This window comes from Corvus hawaiiensis, chromosome 4, assembly GCF_020740725.1.
Source record: "Corvus hawaiiensis isolate bCorHaw1 chromosome 4, bCorHaw1.pri.cur, whole genome shotgun sequence".
Classification (NCBI taxonomy): Eukaryota; Metazoa; Chordata; class Aves; order Passeriformes; family Corvidae; genus Corvus; species Corvus hawaiiensis.
The window spans coordinates 59,376,973-59,399,167 of record NC_063216.1 but is presented as its reverse complement, the minus strand read 5'-3'; the positions used below and the strand labels follow the sequence as shown (position 1 = coordinate 59,399,167).

At 40.4% G+C, this 22,195-nt stretch overlaps 1 protein-coding gene across 6 annotated transcripts in view; it reads left to right on the top strand.

Annotated features, from left to right (window-relative positions):
• GRM8 (glutamate metabotropic receptor 8) overlaps window positions 1–22,195 on the top strand; it is a 323,188-nt gene that overhangs the window by 45,983 nt on the left and 255,010 nt on the right. For all 6 annotated transcript variants that reach the window (XM_048300929.1, XM_048300928.1, XM_048300932.1 and 3 more), the window contains one exon: window positions 21,197–21,413. In XM_048300929.1, the coding sequence (XP_048156886.1) occupies window positions 21,197–21,413 (217 nt within the window). The remainder of the gene's footprint in view (window positions 1–21,196; window positions 21,414–22,195) is intronic.

Below are 22,195 nucleotides of genomic sequence, written 5' to 3'. Positions count from 1 at the left end.
TCTGTGTGGTGGAGGCTGTCATTCTCAGTAAGACACTGCTTCTGTATATGAAAAAGAGAAGGAAGATGTGGAAGTCATCTTTCACATTCCTAGGGATCTTTAGGGCTAGTGGTGCCCCTCACTCATGGGAGAACACCACGTACCTCTGGGAACTGGACCTTAGCAGAGAGAGTTGCACGTGTGCCTAACCTCATTTTACTGCCCATGTTATACTATCAAAATCAGGATGCATGAGAAGCCAAGAAGTTCCTTGGCATTTTTCTAGTGAGGAATGCCACTGGGGCTGCTGCAGAGAGAGTTACCATTCTTACCGACAGGAACTGGACCTCACTGTTTGCTGTGGTCTATTCCCATACTATGTGCGTGTGCATATATGCATATTTTAAGTAATCGTGGATGTTTATTTCTTTGTTCAATGCAAATTCTCCTTTTTGTGCTGTCACAGTGTGCTATTCTTGCCCATACAATTGGAAGTCTCTTTATTTACTATGAAATATTTCATGTGTGTTTGATTTTTGAGGTTCAGCAGTATTTTGTAAACGTCCTTTACAATTTTCATGATTTACTATATGAAATTTTATGTACCTTCTTTTCTGCACAGAAAGTCTTAGGAATTGCAGCTGCACAGTCAGGTTTTGGGGTTACTTTCTCTAAGGTAGCAACAAAATCTGCATAGGTTTTGGTTCTTGCATGTTTTCAGTGTTATATTTACTTTACTCTTTCAGGACATATCAAAGCACTAAAATTAGGTCAGATAATGCGTACTTCCATTTAACTTCTATATTTAAATGAGAATCAAGGCAAATATTTGCTGCTTCTTTGGTACACAGAAAGATATCTGAATATTATTGAGGCTGTGACTTTAATCTAATCTCTGCAGTTACTGGAGACAAATAGGTTTCCAGTAGAGGTTGATTAGTCCATTTAGATGTGAATTGCACAGTGGAGGTTCCTGTCTCTCTTCGTGAACTACAGAGAGCACTGAGGACAACTCAAAGCTCAATCCAGTCACCAGTAAGGTAGGATAAACCAGCACACCCAGGCTCCTGCTCAAAGCAAGGTCAGCTATAGGATCAGACCACTTGCTCAGGCCTTTATCTGGTTGGGTCTTGAAAACCCCCATGAATGGAGAGATACTCCCTGGGCAGTGTGTTGCACTGTCTGACTGTCCTCTTATGGTGTAAAAGTTTCTCCTCATGCTAGTCTGAACCTTTATTGCTTCAGCTTTTTGTCTGGTGTCTTTTACCCTGCCACCCCATGGCTGTGAAGTCTGTCTGTATCTTCTGATGCTGAAGGACTGGTGTTTAGTTCCTCTTGAGCCAACTCTGCTCCAAGCTGAATAATCCCATCTCCCTCAACCTCTCCTCACAGGACAAGGAACTTCAGCTCCCAAAAATTTTGGTGGCCCTTTGCTGAACTTGGTGTGGTTTATCCATTTCTGTCTTGAACCGGGGGACCCAACACTTTGCGCAGTATTCCAGTGTGCATCATCATCCACAGTGATGAATGGAGAGTGATAATCTCTTCTGTGTCCTGTTCTTGTTACTATAGCCCAGGATATTTCTAGTCCTCTTTACTGCCAGGGTGCTGCTGTCTCATGCTGCTCTCTTCAAGGGTCTTTTTGGCAGAGCCACTCCGCATGCACCAGTTTCCAGCCTGTATCATTGCAAGGACCATTTCCTTCCTAAATGAAGGGATTTGCATTTGTCCTTATTGAGTTTCATAAGGATCCTTTTGGCCTGTTCCTCAAACTTGTATAGGTCCTTTTATATGACAGCCCTGTCCTGCAGTGTATCCACTGTTTCCCTCAGTTTGGTGTGATGTGCAAACCTGATGAAAGTGCACTCCATTGTCTCAGAAACCTGCAGGTCACTGGTGAAAATGTTAAGCACAATGAGTTCCAGAATAGACCCCTGTGGTAGTCAACTTTTTAACCAGCCTCCAGATAGGGGTGTGGCCCCTTAGTCATGACCCTTCCCAGATAGTCTGGCTGGATTTTTACCTGTTGTCTTGGGGTGACCTTATGATGTGTATCCCATATCGCTGCCTATGCCCAGAAATTAATTTTTGTGCCTTTCTATGCCTCTAAACTGAGCCTGAAAGGGGGAAGGAAAAAACTGAGCAAAACTTTCTCAAAGCAGTTTGCAGCTCGTTCAAGGTTACAAAAAGATAGCAGGTTTTTTTTCCCTAGCTGGGGCAGGGGAGGGAGGAAGCACCCGGCTTGTTTTTTTTTCCAGTCAGTTTTTGGCCAGTTTTTCTTCTTCTTGTTCTTGGGAGAGAGACTGAGAGTTGGACTTTGGATTTCCTTCTCTGGAATTCCGGATTTTTTCCCCTTTTCTACTGGACTGCTTGATTGCTGTAACATCAGAGCACATCGGGAGGACTTTCCACCGGGCACAGAGGGCCTGGCCCTGGGCCAAGCCCCAGCTCCGAGGAGACCAAAGGGAGGACTCGAACACTTTCCCAGGTTTTTTCCTCTACCGCGAAAGATTTTACCATCTAACATTATTTTCCTTCCCATGTGGTTGTTAAATAAATAGTTTTATCTTCTTCACTGTCCTTCGAGGAAAATTTATTTTTTCCTGAACCTGGTGGGGGAGGGGTGGTTGTGCCTTCTCTCAGAGGATATATATATTTCTAAATTTGCCCAAACTGGAACACCTGTCCATTTGTTCACCAGTAGACTGTAGAGTTGTAACTTGGATACAAGACTACTGTGTGAGACAGAGTCAAAAGCTAAAATCAATGTAAATGACATCTCCTGCTCTATCCTTGACTACAGACTCCATCACTATACTCTAGAGAGATATCAGGGTGGTCTGGAATGATTTGTTTTTAAGCTCTTGTTCCTGGCTCCTCCATCCTCCTCCTGTGTATTGCCTTTTAATGCCCTAAGTTCCCTCTTCAGTCATGCAGATTTTCTGAAAAAATTAATGATCTTCCTGAATATTCTCGAGGACTGCTCTTGCAGTTGTAGGAGGCTGGCTGACAGACCTGCCCACTTCCTTGAGCTCCTTTGCTTTTCAGCAAAGATCTAAGATCACACCTGCCAGTTTCCTGGGTAAGTTAAAGTCTGCTGACCTGAAGTCTGGACTCTGTACTCTGCTGTTTTACACTAGATACCAAGAAGTAGAGTCCAGCAAAGTTTTGCAGTTATTTGTTATGTTCAACATCAAATATCTTTATCTTATTTCTACTCCTAATTGTTTTTCTTTCCTCGTTTTAACTATTGGATCATGTAATGATTTTATTTTTATAAGGAAATAAGTTTTCTGTTCAGTGGAAGAAACTGATGTATTAGATTCTCAAATCACCTCTTGATCTTTAGTTGTTGAATTCACTCTTATCTCAGCTGCAAGGCCCTATCATTAGGAAGCAGCTGCACTAACAGGTGACTCATACAAGCAGGTGCAAATTGTCTGAGATACAGGAATCTTTCCCCCAAGCAGATATGATGAAGTATTAGAGCAGTGTTGGTTTTTAGAGAGCTGTTGTGGCTGTAGTCAGTTGTGGGGGATTTAGGTTTCTATTTAGTTACTGTTTGAGTTAACAGTAAAAATCAAAACTCAGGGAGTCAGTAAGTTTTGATTCCATAGAACATCTGTTGACTAATCAAAGCCTGTATTCCAGACTCTACCTTCCAACTGTTCTTTAGATTTAATATTTGCAGTTGATAAAAAAGAGAATATATTTTTTCACATTCTGAGAGAGAGTTCAGTATTTAACATGATGCTTTTTGCATTCTAAACAGATAAAACAAATTAATCTGTTCTGACTATACATCAAGAATTTATTATTAACTGGTAGGTTTGAACATGTTAATTTTTTCTTAGATTTCTTTTCTAAAATAGGTATGAGCTGAAGTAAGATAAGAGGTGGAAATTGCTGTAGTGTGAGAAAAATCTCAAGTGCTTCCTATTTCTTGAGAATATGTAGGTGTGGATATAGAAGTTTTTAAAAAAATGTCTGAGAAGATCACATTTCTGATCATGTGTTTTATTTTTATTTTTTAACTGCTGCTTTCAGGTAAAGTTCCACATCGGTGAAAAGCTTCCTTGACCTTAGTAAACACTTAAATAGTGAAATAAAATAGTTTGAGACTTGAGCATCTTATTCTCTGTAGAATGCGGGAAAATTGCATTAGTTTTGTTTTATATCTTCAAAAACTATGGTAAGGAGAGGTTGATGCTTACATCAAATGCGAGCCTGATTCTTAATTGTCTTTCTGGAAGTTTATTCTGTAGGGCTGAGACTTCCACAGTCTATGATGAAATGGTAGCATGAGGATAACCCAGTAATTCCCGTGAAGAAAGGCTTTTTCTGTTTTGTGTGACCTTGATGCATCCAAACTGAAACAGAGGTCTGAAGAGGGCTTTTCTGTTTGTTTCTCTTCTTTCCGGAAAAGGTGTGAAAATAACACTAATAATAGCAATGATTTGTGGTTTGTAGTGAGCAGTCCTGTTGTGGGAGGGGGGAAATAAAAATCACCATGTGGAAAAGAGGTGGTATAATATGGTTGGTCTAGCTTTTGCACAAAGATTTAAATAATCTCCTGACCAGCCAGCTGTTACAGCGGGGATTACTGTAACAAGCATATATCAAACCAGGAGTCCCGTGGAAAAGAAGTATATATGGGCAGATTCTTGATAGATGTTTCAGAGGGATGTTTATTTCTCCAGCTGCATGGCTGGGGCTGTGCTCAGGAACTCCCCCAGTCAGGGGACCCGAGGGTCCTTGGCCACACAGGGGAACACAAACCAACCAATGGGGAATGAGGCTGACCAGGGGCAGGGAAACCCTGTGTCTCCCCCCCAGGGCCCCTCTCCCAGGGCTCCATGGCAGGGGGGGAGACCCCAACATCTCACCCGTTTTATTTTAATAAAAGGAGAATGAAAACAACTGGATAAACATAACAAGAACAGTTTCAAGACAAAACAAGCCACCCTCCTGAGTCTTTAAATGTCCAAACAGATTCTGTGGAACATCTTAGGGCTGACAGAAGGGAGACAGAACTCTCTGGGCATGCTTTGTGGGGAAACTGAGGCAGGAGAGGGTTTAATTTCTTCCCTCCCCCTTTTCATCCCCCCCTCAGCATCGGAGAGGAATTGTAGGGAAATGGAATTGTATAGCGAAGCCATGGGGTGAAAAACGGATTAGGAATAAACTGGGGATAGGGTAAACTTAGGAAAGGGTTCATATTGGGTATAGGGTAAAAGGGGAAAGTAGGCTGTGGGTAGGGAAATTGCTGGGATGGATATTGTTTATAATTTTGTGCATAATGGCTGCCTTTGACGGGAATACCTCCAGGCCCAGTAACATTTGCTACTTGTAAACCCTTCTTTCCTTGCACTATATCAAATTGTACAACTTCCCCATCTCTTACACTTTGCAAGTAATTTTCAGGGTTATTCCTTTTAATGGCAGTTCTATGGATGAATAGATCTTCCCCTGTATCATCTCGTGTTATAAATCCATAGTTGTTTTTTACATTGTACCATTTCACAGTTCCTGTGACTTTCGTTGCTATAACTTCTCCTATCACGTGCTTGCGTGTTCGTCGTGGCTGCTGGTCCCGCGTGGCCGCCGCCTCGCCGACTCCGACGTCTCGGCCGGGCCCCCGCGTTGCGGCTGCTCCGCGCTCTCCGAGCGGCGCTGCTCCGGTGCGCGTCTGGGCTCTGCGTGGCCCCGCGTTGCCATCGCCGCTGGCCCCGGGCCCTGTGAGCGGTTCCGCTCCGCAAACTCCACGCTGTTTTGAGAGCGGCCCCGTTCCGGCTCGGCGCTGCGCGGCTTCTCGTGTCGCTGTGGAAACCGCCGCTTCTCTCTCCGCAGGGCTCTCCGAGCCGTGTGCTCAGAGCGGGCTGCCACGCCGATGCCCGGTTCCTGGCTGCTCGTGGCCCACGGCACCCGCGGCGCCTGCGGCATCGCTCCCTCACTCGCGGTCGCGTGGCCGGGGACCCCGAGACAGGGATGGGGTCCGTGATAAGGCGCGCGCTCCCGAGGGGGCCGGGCACATCCAGCGCAGGCACCTCCGCCAGCACGGCTGCAGTCATGTGCTCCCGGGATGGCGGCCGCGCGGCCTCGGCCACGGGATAAGTATGATCTTCTGCTTTAGGGGTAGTGGGACCATACAAATGCTCCTCAAGAGCTTCCCTGATTATAAGGTATGCACGGAAAGCTTCTCTTTGATCCCATACTTTATCCCAGATCTCGTCCCAGAAACACCCCTCACAAGAGACAGGAGGTTCGATATCAAAAAGTAAGTCTCGAAAAATATAGGAGAACCTTTTGAAAAGCCAGATGAAAAAATGTTCTAGATCTCCCGGTTGCATTACTTTTTTGTTTTGTTGTTCAAGGATTCCTTTAACTTCTAGGTACATTTCTTTCTGTGGCTCAGAGAGCCCCATTTCCCACGATTCCTCCATAGTCCAGAGAGAATATCCAAACCAAGATGAGAAGAGAGAGGTCTAGAGTGGTTTTTTACTCACGAATTTTCCTCAGGGATCGGTGTCTTGCCCGCATTCCTCCACCAGTTTGTTACAGCGGGGATTACTGTAACAGGCATATATCAAACCAGGAGTCCCGTGGAAAAGAAGTATATATGGACGGATTCTTGATAGATGTTTCAGAGCTGTTTATTTCTCCAGCTGCATGGCTGGGGCTGTGCTCAGGAACTCCCCCAGTCAGGGGACCCGAGGGACCTTCCCACACAGGGGAGCACAAACCAACCAATGGGAACGAGGCTGACCAGGGGCAGGGAAACCCCGTGTCTCCCCCCCAGGGCCCCTCTCCCAGGGCTACATGGCAGGGGAGGAGACCCCAACAGCCAGCTACCAGCAGTTGCTGAGCTTTTCTGTGCCCCTATAACTTAGACTATAAGCCTTAAAGCGCCGATACTACCTGTGCACTTAGTGTCTTATTCTCACTGATATACCCCTGACTAGAAGGACATGTCCCAGAAGTGCTGTCTTTCAATTGCTGCAGTTATGAGATGCTCCATGTGTCCCACACAGCGTATCTCTCCATGTGTGCAGCCCTTGGCTGTGATCCCACAGGGCTGGGTGGAGGGGCAACAGCGCTAGCACCCTCCCCGAATTGCAGAAGCTCAGAGGGAGGTTTCATTCTCGGGGTAGTAAGAAGAATGCAAAGCCTTTGCCTGCACTCTAGCGGGGTGAGCTGTGCCTCTCCAGCCTGCTGTGGCACTGCGGCTGTGCTCTGCCTCCTGCCAGGCTGCGCTGCGGCGGGGAACCATGTGCTGTTCCCACCTGCGGCGATCCAGTTGTTGGCTAGCAAGGCAGAGCACAGGGCACCAGGGCCTGGCTTTCTGCAGCCGACTGCCTGCCTGAAAATCAGGTTTTGCTCTGCAGTTGGCTGCAGAACAGAGCGGGCTCTGGAGACTCCAGCACTGAGGCTTGTGTGCACCAGGCTGTGCAGAGGGTCAGGTCTGAAGGTGCCTTTTGCTTTGACATGAGGGTGGTAGAGGGGATCAGAGGCTATTGGCTTCCAGCACAGGCACTGGAAGTGTCTCTGCTTTTGCTCTTGCATATTCTGTACAAAACTCTCCTCTGTGCATGCAGAAGTTCATTTGAAACAATTCACTCTTTTTTAAAAGAGTCTGATTGTTGTGACACCTGTGTATATAAAGCTAAAATTTTTCTCTCACAAGTGAAATATTGTTAATTATTGGCTCAGCTGACTTGTGTGAATGGAAAGGACATATGCTATAAAATGTAAAACATGGAAGGGGAAAAATGCTTGGAGATAAGAAACTGATTGATGTACAAACATATAGAAAATAACTTTATTCACCTGTATGGGCAATTCTGTCAGGCAGAAATTCTCTTATTCTAGTAGGAATTGAAATTGCAATTCTTTAGAAATCTGACACAGAAGATTTGCAGGTGATTTTCAGGTTCATTTTGAAACTGCATAATACAACTGTATCCCTTAATTGTTTTCATAGATCTGAAGAGTTCTATTTGGGCTATCTAGCCCAGAGAGAAAAAGTAAGACCTCACAGAATCCTCTTATGTGCGTAAAGGGGCACTTGGGCATCTCAGTCTGTGATCTGTAAAGATGTTCTTGGATCTGTGAAACTTCTGCTGTCTAATTTTGGCCAGTGAAGTTCTCTTAGAATTTGCAATTCTGTGATTGTATTTCCCAATGGAAGCTGTCACCTTGTCAGTTACCTTATTTCCTACACGTTTGGCAAATTTTTTTTCAATGTCAAATGTACCTCAAGAAGCCAAGGCCAGACCCCGGCACCTGCACCAGGTCAGATATAGAATGGAGCTCTGCAATTCCGTCTGCTGCACTTGTTTTCCAGCCTTAGGTAACCAATCCAGGCAGGGCCCTGCTGCCATGGGAGGGTGAGAGAGTCCTTCCCATCTCAGTCTGGCCAGTGTTTCAGTGTTAGAGCAATCCTTTGGGAGATCTGGTTCTGGCTGTATGCATGCTAAAGGTGACATGAGAGCCATGTTCCGCACTTTGCCTTTGCTATAACTCTGTCTGTACTGGTTTCTAACTTAGAGGAAAGGGACTTGATGATCTCCCATTAGCCCTACACAGAAGAAATGCTCTCAACTAAGAGTGAAGATGCACATTTATAAATGTGGGCTTAGTGGCAACTAACTTTTCTTTAAAAACCTAAATAGAGTTGTCAATAGTATCCTTATCTCCAGACTTCTTTTGAGAAAAGATATCTGAACCACTCTGATGTGTGGAAGATGTCTTTGGACTACAAGAGAAACATGATCTTGGACACATCTCTTGCTCGGTATTTTGATTGGCTAGCTCAGTATGTATCATATGAATCCCATTCCAAGGTGATGAACTTCTGTTATGTAGGCAGCTCACATGTTGACAGAACCCACAAATTCTGTTTCAATAAACTTCAGTGCTTTGTAGCTTTTGTGATAAAAAAGTAAGATCTACAAACTGTGAAAGTGAAGATAGACTAAAGACATCAAAAACAAATGCTTCAAAGTTGTGTGGGTTGTTTTTTCTTTTTTTTTTTTCTTTGAAAGAGATGTAGATGACATTGATATTCCATTGAAAAAAATGTGTTGATATCTTTCATCTGGCAATTTTAAACCAATTCTTCCAGTGCCTGGAACTGGATAGGTGACATTGATATGCAGAAATGTATTTGTGAAGCAATTTCAGTAAGTAGATAGAAATGGGATTGTATCAGGCTCAGCACAGGCTGGCGTTCCCACACCACTTGTTGTCAGGAGCATCCACTCAGGCTTTTGATGTCTCCAATGTTTATTCAATGCACTTGACACTTTTAAATCTAGTTTAGTGTAATTTTGCTTTTGATGGGGTCTTTTAACATATGCAGCAACAGACTGAGGGAGAACAATTTCAAAATAAAAGATGTTCACTCATCAAAAGCTGCTGTAGTATTCAGAAGTGGCACTCTAGTCCCTAATACAAATCATTTGTGCACAGTATAGAAGAGATTTCCAAAGACTCCTGGTCAGTGCACTAATGCACTGCATACAGTAGCTGCAGACTGAAGCACTGTCAGGTAAGCATGGGGTTATCTTCCAAAGATCTGTGCTAAAGCTGGGTTTAAAAAGAAGTGCTTTGCATCAGTCATAGGAAAAATCTTCAACAGCTGACGAGTATTAACGTTCCCAACATTTGGGTAGGACAGAACAGATTGGTTTCTTATTCTGCTAAAGAAAGACACAGTACTGTGGAATACATTGTGGGCTGACATGAGCATTTCAACCCTTTTAGGTGAAAAAAAAAAAAGGTTTGTGTGGAGCCCCAGGGTCAAAGTTTCCTTGGCTGCCAACTGAAGCAGTGCCTGGCTGTGCTGCATGGCAAAGGTGAGCTGATTCCTGCAGGTGGGAAGGCAGGCAGGAGAGCCACTTCTCAGGGCACTGGAAAGTGGTTGTCAGCAAGATCTGCCTCTAACTACTGACATTCTGTCAGAAACGTGAGTTGTTACTGGGATTGCTGAAATGGGAAAAAATTTGAGTGCGGGAGCTTTTTGAACTTATTGAAAGCTCCTCAGGCCCTCTTCTTTCATCATCCTGCTGAGCTGCTGAAGTAGAATGTTGATGATGTGCCCAGACTTACAGGATCAAGCTAACTGAGGAGGACTTTTAAGAACCTTCAAAAGGACTTATATATCATTCTGTATTTGGGCTTAGAGATATCGGAGAGTCATAGCTAGGGAGGAAATCTCCATTGCACTAGCCAGGAAGGCTAAGGCTAACACACTCAAACAAGGCTGTATGGTGGTGATAACAGTAAACTGATTTGTAGTTAAATTGCAATGAATAAAAATAGGGAAAAGGCAAATTTGCAGAAATTATGTGAAATGCTCATCCAATATAGGCTTTTTTCCTATATCAAATACTGCTTTTGCTGACTTTGTGGATGTATTCCCAATGCAGTCGGAGAGCAAAAATATCTATTGTGGGAAAGGAAGCCTTACTCAGTAGATGAGAGGGAGGAGTGACCCTGTCCAGCCGTATTTCACAGAAGAGGAGTTCCCCTTTGCCCTTTCCACTGAGTATCTCTGAACATGAGCTACCAAAGGAGAGAAGCAGAGCTCAAACTGAGTATACTAAATCACTGTTTAGGAACCAACCACTGTCTACTTTCCCGTCTGAGTTCAGTCAAGTTGTGGTTGAGGAAGAGAGTGAGAAGAGGTAGGGAAAAAAGGTGTGAAGGAAAAAGGATATCTGGGAAGAAGCTGTTCATGTAGAGAAAAGAGAGGGAGCATCCTGAAGAGAGCAGGAGGGAACTAGAGGTTGTTGAAATGTCTGAGGAAAGAAAGGAAGAATGAGATATACCTGACATTTTCTCCTTTTATCTTATATGTAGCTATATATAGAAATAGGTCCAAGAAGAAATAGCACGATTTAAAAAATTATTTCCTCCATATTCTAATGATCTCCTTTAAATGGAGAATATATTGCTGTATGGGTAAGAAACCTCTGCAAGGTTTCTCTGTTTCTTCAAGTATCTTAGTCTGTGCTTTTCTTAAAGCTCATCTTGTTCAATTTGAGTCAGTAGCAATATCAGCTTAGAGATAAAATTTGGGTGGCCTCCGCAGTGGGGAAGTATAAACCACTAACTGCTCTATCAGAAAGGAAAGAAAAAAAGCCCAACATATGCAATATGTGTGTGCATATGTGTATGTATATTATACATACATAAAGTACTTTTATATAAAAGTATAATAATTTCTTCTGAATTCCTGACTTTCCTGACCATTTTTACTTTTTGGAAACTTTACCCATGGCTGCTGATAGGGTCAAAACCTGTAGTGGATAAGTTCAGACTTCAGAAGTAGTTCTTATACCCCTGACCATGGGCACAGCCTCCTTGTGTTGTGATCTGTTTGTGCGTGTTGAGTATGATTTGTAAGGCTGTACCTATCCTATTGGAATGGCAAAATTTATGAAACACAGGTATTTGTGAAAGTTGATTGTCTTGCTAATCTTAGCAGTGTTTGTGCTGTTATGCCTCTTTGGCTGTGGATCAGTCTCCAGAGAGCCATGTCCATCATGAAGACCCCAAAGTCTGTCTGCAGGATACCTTGGGGGAAATGGTGGGTACAAAGCTGCTGTATCTGCTTGGACATGCAGGTTTCAATATATCTTTTTGGTGGAGGTAGAGGGAAAGGCATGTTTTTGTACTTTGTACAATGTACTTCTGAGCCTGAATTACAAGACTTCTTTTTTCTAGCCTAAGATTGGATAGTTATTCTTGTGAACAATCCCCAGGTGGTGGATAATGCAGTTACATTTGCTTTTCTGTGTTGCAAGCCTGGGATTTTCAAAAGGGACAAGTAAGATTAGCCCCTTGGCAGCCAGGTTGTACTTTGGAAGCTTTCAGACACTGACACCGTTAGGCACAAGGAAAGAGAGCACTAGGTTATTTCTTTTATTTTAAATCACTTTTATAACATAATTAACATAATCAGTATTTTTGTTTTGTTTCCCCCCCCCCTCCACCTCATTCTCCTCTGTAAATATTTTGCTTTCTTCTTCAAGTTTTCTACTGGTAGCAACTGTACTTAGCATTTCACTGTGGTAATACAAGAAATATTGAACGTTTTGGAAATGGCTTGGTACTGGCTAATGTTTTATAACTTTTAAGGTTAAAAACTCAAGGTAAAATTGTTTAACAGCCAAGTTTGATTGTGTTAAGAATCAAAGAAAATTCATCTGGACACAAACAAAAGAGAGATACTTTTAATTTTTCTTCTTCTAAGTCTGTAGTTTATTGGTTTAAGATGATGCTTTATAATCCCATATGAATTGTATGTGCTGTGAAAGGAATCCATAGCTTTGGTGACTCAGGGATTTCCTTAATGCATTATGATATGTGGTATCCAAGTCATTAGCATGGGACAGAGAGATGACTGGAAAGCTGGGCTTTCTGACCTATAGCTGAAGTGTAGGCAGTGTACTGTAGAACACGTGAAAGCACCCACTAAAGCACTGGGCATATGTGTCTGGCCAGCTGAGCCCTGTTTACACATCTTCATGTTGTCCACAGTGTGGAGAGACCTGTCAAGAATACAAAATTTACTTTTCCTCCTTATGATATTTTTCAATCACTTGTATCTCATGATGTTAAGGTAGTAGCATGGATAGCAAAAGGACAGCACTACTGCTCAGCCAGTCGTGTAAGCTGGACTGGCCTTGCAGCAGTAAAAAGTGAATGCAAAGACCAGAGTTGTCCCTTAAGCAGACCATCCCATCTTGCATCCTGCTGAGAGCACTCCCCCCTTCACATACTCATTAAGGTTGGAAAAGACCTCTAAGGTCATTGAGTCCAGCCTTTGACTGATCACCACCACGTCAACCAGAGCATAGCACTAAGTGCCATGTCGTCGTGTCTTGAACACCTCCAGGTATGGTGACTCCACCACCTCCTGGGCAGTCTGTTCCAATGCTTTTCCCTTTCTTCCTGTATCTCATACTTCCTTCCATAGTGATGGTCTCTGTAATCAGAAAAATTTGGATGAGTGCATGAACCCATGGGCGAGGCTCTGAAATTGCTTGCTGTGCTCTCCATGGTACAAATTATCAAATGAATGTTAAGGAAACCTGATTTTGGCTGAGGGATACTCTGAGGTACTAGGTAAATTTGTCACTGCTGAATAATAATAAAAAGTTGGCTTTCCTAGTTCAGACTAAAAGGAATGCACATTTTTGTATATTTTTCTCAAACTCATCAAAAGAGATTAGATTTCCAGACACTGACATGACAAGCTCTAGAGCTAGAAAAGCTGAAATATCAGAGCTCACACTGTGCTCAGCAGAGTCTGACACAAGTCTAATATATTGATACACATAATTAAGTGTGGGTTTCCCCAAGTAGAAAGGGAATTTTAATAGTTTAAAAGTCCCTAAAGCTATCTGACCATCCTTGGCTTTCTGTTTGATCTGATGACTGGAGAACAGAAGGTTCTGTAAAGGAAGAGCTACCAGCAATTCCCAAGCTCAAGGTCCCCTCCATCCCCCCTCCTTGTGATTTGATCTCAGTATGAATATTTCTCATTTGATCTGCTGCTTCTTCCGTTTATCATTCAGCGCCTGGACCTCAGCTGGCCTTAAAATATTTAGAAATGGGCTGCCTAAAGATGGTGGATAATTTAATGTGCAACTGCTTAACCCAGTTGGTTTTCAGAGAGGAAAACCCCAGGATTTAAAATGATGTGGAAATAGGGATAGAGCTCCCATACTGAGAAAATGCCATTGTTAAACATTTATCAATAGACTCTCTTGCATAGAACATTGATGACAATTCAAGCTGTCTTTAGATGGATTCTCATCCTTCTGGAGTTACACAGTGTTGCACAGTGTGACAAGATGTACTTCAGCTGTAAAAATGTTCATAATGCATAAATATTCTTTTGATTTTTGGCCCTATGTGCATCCCATACTTTCTGTAGCGGTGAATTTATTTTGTAAATGCTGCATCTATTGTGGGATTTGAGATTGAGATACCACATTATTTTCCATAGTATCCCTTGTGTATAATTAAAAGTAATGACTTCTAATGAGTCCCTGACCTACTTCAACCCACTGGAATGAACCTAATAAAATTCAAACACTTAATATTACATACTTTATATTATACACATTCTTGCTTTGTCACATCCTGTTCTACTAGGGCTGAACGGCAGGTCTTAAACTGAAATACATCTGCTGGAGCATGTCTTGTTAGATTTTGTGAAAGATACTTTCTGGCAGGTGGTGATGCAATGGAACTTTAATAGTTTTTCAGCCCGTTATCTGATACTATATAATTATATGTATTAACTAAAAAAATTACTTTTACTAGGGTAATTCAGTCTATTCAGACTACTGTAGTTGCTAGTCCATTTGACCACCAGCAATATTCTCAGAAATAAGTATGATAGATAATTACTGTGTTTACAGTGGAGGGGAAAAAAAGAGAAAATCAGTAATGAAAGAGGATTTCCACGTGTGATTTTACCCCCATATTTCCACTGGGCTAGCGATTGCATCTGTCTCTGCAATTTTTCACATACTAGACCACCTTATGACAGTTGCAGAAATAATTTCTTTGGCAACAAATGGAGCTGCATTGATTCTCATCTATGTGCTTTCATGAAAAGATCAGTGCTGATCATTGAAGTTATATTCTGTTCAGGAATATGTCTTCAGAAGGTAACTGGCAGCAGAAGTAAACCGAATGAAAGACAAATAGAAAGAGAAAAAGAAAAGTAAAATAATCTACCAGTTCTTGCTCTGAAACATTTAGGTATGATAGATAACTTTTCTTCCTGTATTTGGGGCAAAACCCAGATATGTTGCATTTTATCACAAAACCCCATATCTTTGCACAAAACCTGTACAAATATATGTGGAACTTCCAAAATATTTTAAGTGACCTATCCATTACCTCCTCATCATTAGGTGTATGAATTGCAAGCACCCTTGACAGGAACTGCTGTGATATTTACTGCAAGTAGAATGACTTGGAATAATTCAAATGAGTTTAAAAAAATCCTGCCTACCAAGTGAAGTCAGCTAATGACAGCTTTCTGGTTATACTTTTCTTCTTTCAGTTTCCAAAGCTTTTTAAATTCTACTAAAATTTTTGAACTAAATGTATTTTAAATTGTATTCATCTGGGTGAAAAGCGTACCTGTGTTTTTCTTGCTTTTGTTCAAGTTATTATCAACATTTTTTGGGGGGGCAGAGATAGAAATCTGTGATAACTCCTCAACAACATGCATTGCTTGACATATGATTAACATTGTCTTTGAGTGTCCTTAACATCCAGGGACAATGTATTCATCTAAGTAAATATATATTAGAATTGCCTGAGTTTATAAATATACATGAATACATGAATTTATCTACTGTGAAAATATATTGTTTTGGATCACTCCTCCTCACAGTAAAATCCACAGAATGAGGCTGATTCAAAAAACTTCATATGTTGAAATTTTTCCATAAAATCAGCTCTAGCAGAGTTGGTTTGTAGCTGGTGGAGTTGTCAAGGTGTCACCCTGCTCAGCTGCTCTGAGCATTGAATGGGGCATCTCACATCTCCAAAGGCATTAATGAGTCTTCAAGCATTAGATCTTTGCAGGGTGATTTAATATTGGTTTATTCTGAAATGAATGAAATGGGGTATCTAATGATGACATGGGTGACCTCTCCAGTGTTTGCCATAGAGGGAAGGATGAAGACATCATAGGATGAAATTGGAAATAAGGCATCTTAATAATCATGTGTAGCCAAAGTGAGTGGGATTGTGAGATTCAATGGAAGATGTAGCTGTTTACACTAGTGTTCTACATAGTGGGTAGAACAGTTGAATTAATGTCACAGGCTCCCTTTATAGTCAGTGGAGAGAAATGTTACAGGGTGCATTTCATCTTCTCCAATAGTTAGTAATAATGAAAGACATTTTCAGTACTGTTTGGTATAGAGTAGGATGTTATTAAGCTTTACAATCTCTTTTGAATCCTCAATGTCCTCCCTGAATGACTTTGGCACTACTGAGTTGCAGGCTGATGTTTTTCAGAAACAGAAGCAAACTAAGATGGTGCTCTGTCTGATGGCAATTTATAAATGTCACTAATAGCCAAAGTGTGGTGACCTCAGCTCTCCTCCAGCAGCTGTTCAATATCTAGGCCCTGAGGATTAATTTCACTGCTGTGAAGTTTTGGTACGCGCAAAGAGCTCTTTCTTGCTGTACAGAAGAGGGAATAAAAATCTTGAAGAGACAGGGCCATTAATGATTAATTATAGACATTTAAAATTCAAAGAATCATCAAGTTGAAAACATGTTTCCAAAGTCAAATTTTATTCCAAGTACTTTAACTCCTTTGCAAGCTGTATTAGTTGGCGGTAAAATGCCAGTTGATATTGAGTAGTCATTAACTTAAAGTTTATTGACTTCATTTTTTTAGTTGCAATTATTACTACTTTTAATGTGCTATAGCTAATATTCCTCAAAAAAAAAAAAAAAACAAACCCAAAAGGCTGCTCAGTGATGAGAGAATGGTAAAGAGAAATAAAATGCTAGTTGATATGTTAAAGTTAGTAGTGATGGGACTGAGTGGGTAGTGAAACTGAAAATGTGAGTGATTTAAGCCCATTACTCTTGGTGACTGTACAGCACAGTTACTGCTGTGTGTGTAACTCATAATGTCTAATGTTTACAATTGATGGTGATTCCTTTCTCAGGTCATTTTTCTTATGAGCTTTGCTCATTTCACTGTCTGCTATTTTGTTCCCAAATCATGCTTTCAGCTGGAAAACTGTGTAAAGGAAGATGGCATATGAAATGGCCAGCTGATGCTTTACATTGTCAAATGTAGCATGCGAATGGATTTGAAAGCTCAGTAAAAAGGGTTCTAGTGAACTTTTGCCTTGAACTTGGAGAGCATATACTTCAAGAGAAAGCATGCTAAAAACTGCCTGCTTTGGTGAAGACACTCTTCTGGAAGGGCACAACTAGGTCATGTTGTTTCCTCTGTCATCCTCAGTGCACCTCTTTCTGGTTTAGGGTTTGGATGCCAGCACTGGACCTGCCGAAGAGATCCATAGGAATGCTCCTCTATGAATAGTCCTAGATCCAGGAGTAGTGGGTGGCTTTTGTTTTCAGTGTGTGAGGAGCCGAAAGTGGTTTACCACTTGGCTGAAATAAATGGAAAGTTACATTAGCTGCCTTTGACACTCCTGAAGTTGTCCACACTTCCTCCACAAGGAAGTACAAATCTGTTTCGTAGTAACGCTTGGTGCATGTCTCCTACTGATGTCATTCTCCCTTTGAAGAGCTGCCACAATCATGCTTGTGGACAGTCACTTCTGAAAGTACCTGCTCCATCTTCTCTAATCCTCTGGGAAGGGATGACCTTTAGAGACAGATTTTAAATCAGCTAGGAGATATATACAGAAAGATCCAGGAAAAACAGACTTTCTGGACTGCTGATTTTGGCTCGAATGTATCTTCAAGGATTAGGTGCTCTGCTTAGTTATCAGCAATTTTTGTGTGTATGTGTGTGTTTGGGTTTTTTTTGTTTTTGTTTTTGGTTTTTTGTTTGTTTTTCTCCAAATTTTTTTATTTTTTTAAGCATGCAAAATAGTTTTCTGATGCCAGTGACTGAATAATAGAATGAAATGAAGCCACCACTGACTTAGATGGAAGGACTGAAGGATTACTAGTAGTTTTGGCAGTAGTTCAGCAAGTATCAGGATTAAGACCAGGATATAACTAAAACTGGATGTTGTTTTAAAACATCCCACTAGGATTCTTTGGTTTTAAACATCTAATAGATAGTTTAAGGTTTAAAAATAATAAAAATAAGGCTTCTATGAATTCATCTGTATAATAATTTCAAAGACTTCAAGTCTGTCACCCACTAGAAGTTGAGTTTATCAGCAGGTTATAGGTTAATGGGAGACAGTGGCCAAACCATAGGGCAGGAAAGATTGGAAAAATTATATCAATTAACAGTCAAACATGAATGCTTTTAGCAATTGTCAGTGAATGTGACAGACGTTGTGCAACAACCAATTCAAATGTGGTTATATAATATATTTTTTTTCCCCAAAAGAGAAGGAAATACACTATTAACACTGATATGTACCACTTAAATACAATGTAAATGTTACAGGTATTGCATTTAATTTTGAAAAAATAGATTGAGAAATCTAGAATGAGAAATAAAACTCCTTCTTTGCAGGTTTTTTCAAAATGCAAATTTAGGTCTCAAGAGACCAGTGGAAGTTAAAGTAGAAATAGAGTCTGTATTTAGGGAGTTTTAAAAACACACATTACTGAATTGATAGAGCATAACAGTTCCCTTGCTTAGGCAGCATTATGCTCCATCTTGTAAAATGTACTTGGGGACACGTAAAATGCCTTATTAAACATACAGTCCATAACTAGAGTTGTTACATTTTAATGTATATGTTTTTCATTCATGGATTATTGAACCACTAAATCCAAAGAATTTGACCTCATGCCAAAAAATTTCTTTGAGTCTCATTCTGAGTCTTTTCACTTCCTATGTAACTGGAGCATAACCCAAATTATCAAATGTTAAAGCTATTTTTCAGACCTTGCTGTATACAATTGTACATTTACAAGCATGCAAGGAAGAAAGTTGCTATTTATTTTTGCATAAACTGCTTTCAAGAAAAAAGAAGTCCATGAAGCATTTGTGGGTGGAAGATCTGCAATTCTGGGGAGAAAATTCTTGAACATAGTGTTCTTTATAACTATGAGGGATATATACAAGAAGAAATGAGTAAAGTAATTATATACTTCATTGGAAGAACCATTTTTTTTTCTCCAAACTTAAGGTCGACTTGCTATTTAGAGAGTGTATTTTTCCTTACTTTCACATGGCATATTGTTCCTTCCTGCTAGTGAAAAGCTGGCAGGTGTTATAAAACAGTGGTGATTTAAGCTTACTAGTGTGCCCAGTGATTTCAGGGTATTGTGTTTGTACTGTATTTACCTTCTGTTTTCTTCCACTGCTATTAGAAATAACTCTGGGGAGGAAGTTGAACTGCAAAGAGCTGAAAAGTAGGAAAGTAACATCTCTTCTCTACATTTTCCAAGGCTCCAAAAATGATATTCATAGTACATAAATTGTGTCTATTGATCTGAAACGTCTCATTGCTCTGATTGAACCAATAATTCTCGCACAAACACATATCTAGGCTTTGTTATTCATCTCACGTCTGAAGAGAAACAGGAACTGAGAGAGTTAATGGATATAAGTCTGTGGTCTAGGCTTCAAAATTTTCAAAGCCAAAGTATCGGTCTAAAAGATTTCTTACTGGTGTTGATTTTATTGACATTATTGATGAAATAACTTTCAGCAAAGCAATAATGACATAATATTTGTGAAATGGAACACCAAGGAGCAAAATGAGTAAAATCACAAAGGTTGTCTTTATTTCTTTTATGTCTGTTAAAAAAAAAGAAAGAAAGACTGTTTTAGAGAGTAATAGAGCAAGTTTGGAAAGGCTCTAAATTGTGCATAATAAATATGTGCTCCAAATATGCATAATTGTTTTATTACAGGCCAAAAATATTTTGTCTGTAAAGAGATAAAGATGTTTCAAACAGTTTCTGCAAGAAAGGCAATTTATACAAGGCAAGTTTTAGAAGAACAATTTATCCTTTAGTTTTACTTGGTGTATTATTTCTATGTTAGGAATATTGATTTCCATGAAATATAAGCTCTAACTTTTTCTGTGATCCTCCCTCTCCTTTTCTTTTCTGTTCTCTTTGCTTGTTATTATAACAACATTTAAGACTTTTATTCTGAGGCATTGCCATGTGCATAAAATTTGCTAAAGAAGAATACAGCCAAGATACATAAGAGTTTATTTTGCTAGTTTCTGACTGAGAAATGATTGTTCCAACCCTTAAGCAATGAACTGTTTTTTCAGGCTGTAAGAGTCTACACTGTCTCTGCAGGTATGGTTAATGACCAGACTATTTGAATTCCTTACATTTGCTTCAGATTCCTTTTTCAGTTTGTACTCATGAGGAAGCACTGTACACGACATAACAGTTGCACTGAAAACTTCTACTCTAACATCTGACAGATCACCTGTTGCCTGGTGCTCCAAAACTTGGCTCTCAACAGAATCAGTTCAGGAACTCCATTCAGATTGCTCTCTTGAAGACTATTTTATGTTTCGTGACATGAATTAAGCACCTATTATTAATACAGATCACAATGCAATGCAGTATTTGGCATATCTTTTTGTTTCAAGCTAATGACTATTTCATCAGTTTTACCATTTTAAATAAGAAAATAATTCTCCTTTAAAGTTAGCATAAATGTTAATTAAATTTTCTTGCACTAAAATATTCTTCCAAATAAGTAAGTATTGCTTGCAATGTCTCTTCTGGACATTGCTGAACCACCTATATAAGAGTTAACAGAAAACCACCCTTCTTTTTTTTTTCCTAAGAGAATAATAATGTATTTTAAAATGTGTTTCAGTTATTTAGGTTTTTTCCTACTAAGAATATTGAGGTGTTTTCTATGAAATTTACCATCCTTGTAACCTTTCTCCTTCTATATATGAATATCAAAGACAGGTAATTTTTTTAGGTGTGGTTTTTTTTCATCAGATAGCTTTTGCTAATTAAGACATAGCCTTCACGTTCTTAAATCGCACACAATGCACTATTAAAACTGGAAAATGAAAAACCTATGACAGAGAAAGCTTAAAAAATAGTTATAAGATGGGAGCACACATATTCATATACATAAATAAAATAAAAAAATGGAAATAGGCCACATTTTCCTAGTCAAATTTCAAGAATCACAGTCATCATAACTGAACTTTTCATTTTCTGTCATTATGGTAAGAATTCTTCCTTTTTCTTTCCCCCCTATTTTTTTACTTCACTTGTTTATATTAGAGCCAGAATGAAAAAAGAAGTTGTTACATTTACATGTCAACAATCATGACATCTTGAGCAAGGCTGAATGCATTATTTCTTGGTGAGAGTGTTACACAATAAAGCTTGACTGACATTATACGAAACCTGAAATGCTTTCTGATCAGCTGATTTAATTAAAACAAGATATTTGGTTCTGCACAATGCCCGTGTATAACCTATTACAGGCATTTCAAACGTACAAGTAAATACTGTAAAATGTTATTAGATTGGCTTGCATGACTTGTCATTCTGTTTGCAGATACCTCAAATCAGCTATGCATCTACAGCTCCAGAACTGAGCGATAACACCAGGTATGACTACTTCTCTCGAGTGGTCCCGCCAGACTCCTACCAGGCACAGGCCATGGTTGACATCGTGACGGCCCTTGGGTGGAATTATGTCTCAACGCTGGCTTCCGAAGGCAACTATGGAGAGAGCGGTGTGGAGGCGTTCACCCAGATCTCCAGAGAAATTGGTGAGTGTGTGTTTATCAGGTCTGGTATTTAGAGCTGCTGAGTTGCAGAGCATCGCTCAGTTCTGCTTAGGTGTATGCAGTGTGATCAGAACACCGTGGACGTGTTACCTGGACTCAAGGGGGTGATTTTGCTTCTTGCATGTCTGCCAAGGTGATGATTCTAGCAGCAATTTAAGAAAAGAGGCAGAAAATGTATATCTCTTGACCCTTTTGGAAAGGGCAGCCTCCTTGATGAGTTAGGGGCAAAAAGCAACCATCTGCTGAACTACAGCCAGATTTGAGGAAATGCAATTTTTGATTTATCTTACGAAAATTATAGTCCAGTGAGAGCTTTTTTCCTGTTCCAGCATGGATAAACCTAGAGGTTTTAATTTTGATGAATTTTAAAAACAACAAAACCCCTCCACTCTGAAGTAAAAGACATAACCTTGTCATTTTTCCTCTACAATAAAATGTGCTGTACAAATACAGGCATTATGAGAAGTATATTTAAGTCCCTTTGATCTTGAAAAATTTTTTTTCACACTTTCATAGTTTTTTCTGGCTTGACAAAAATGGCTGTTTCTCAGGAACTGTAGGTTTTGGACACCAAGGAATAAGATGATGAGTATCAGGAGGTTTGAAAGAGGGTGGAATTGGTCTTTGACCCAGTACAGTGTTAAATGACATACAACTGCCTCCGCAAACAATCTTCATGTCCTTCCTGAGAAAGCCTGGGTTAATCTACTAGATTTGACTTCCAGGGCATGTACATATAAACTCCAGCTCTTTTGAATCAGCTT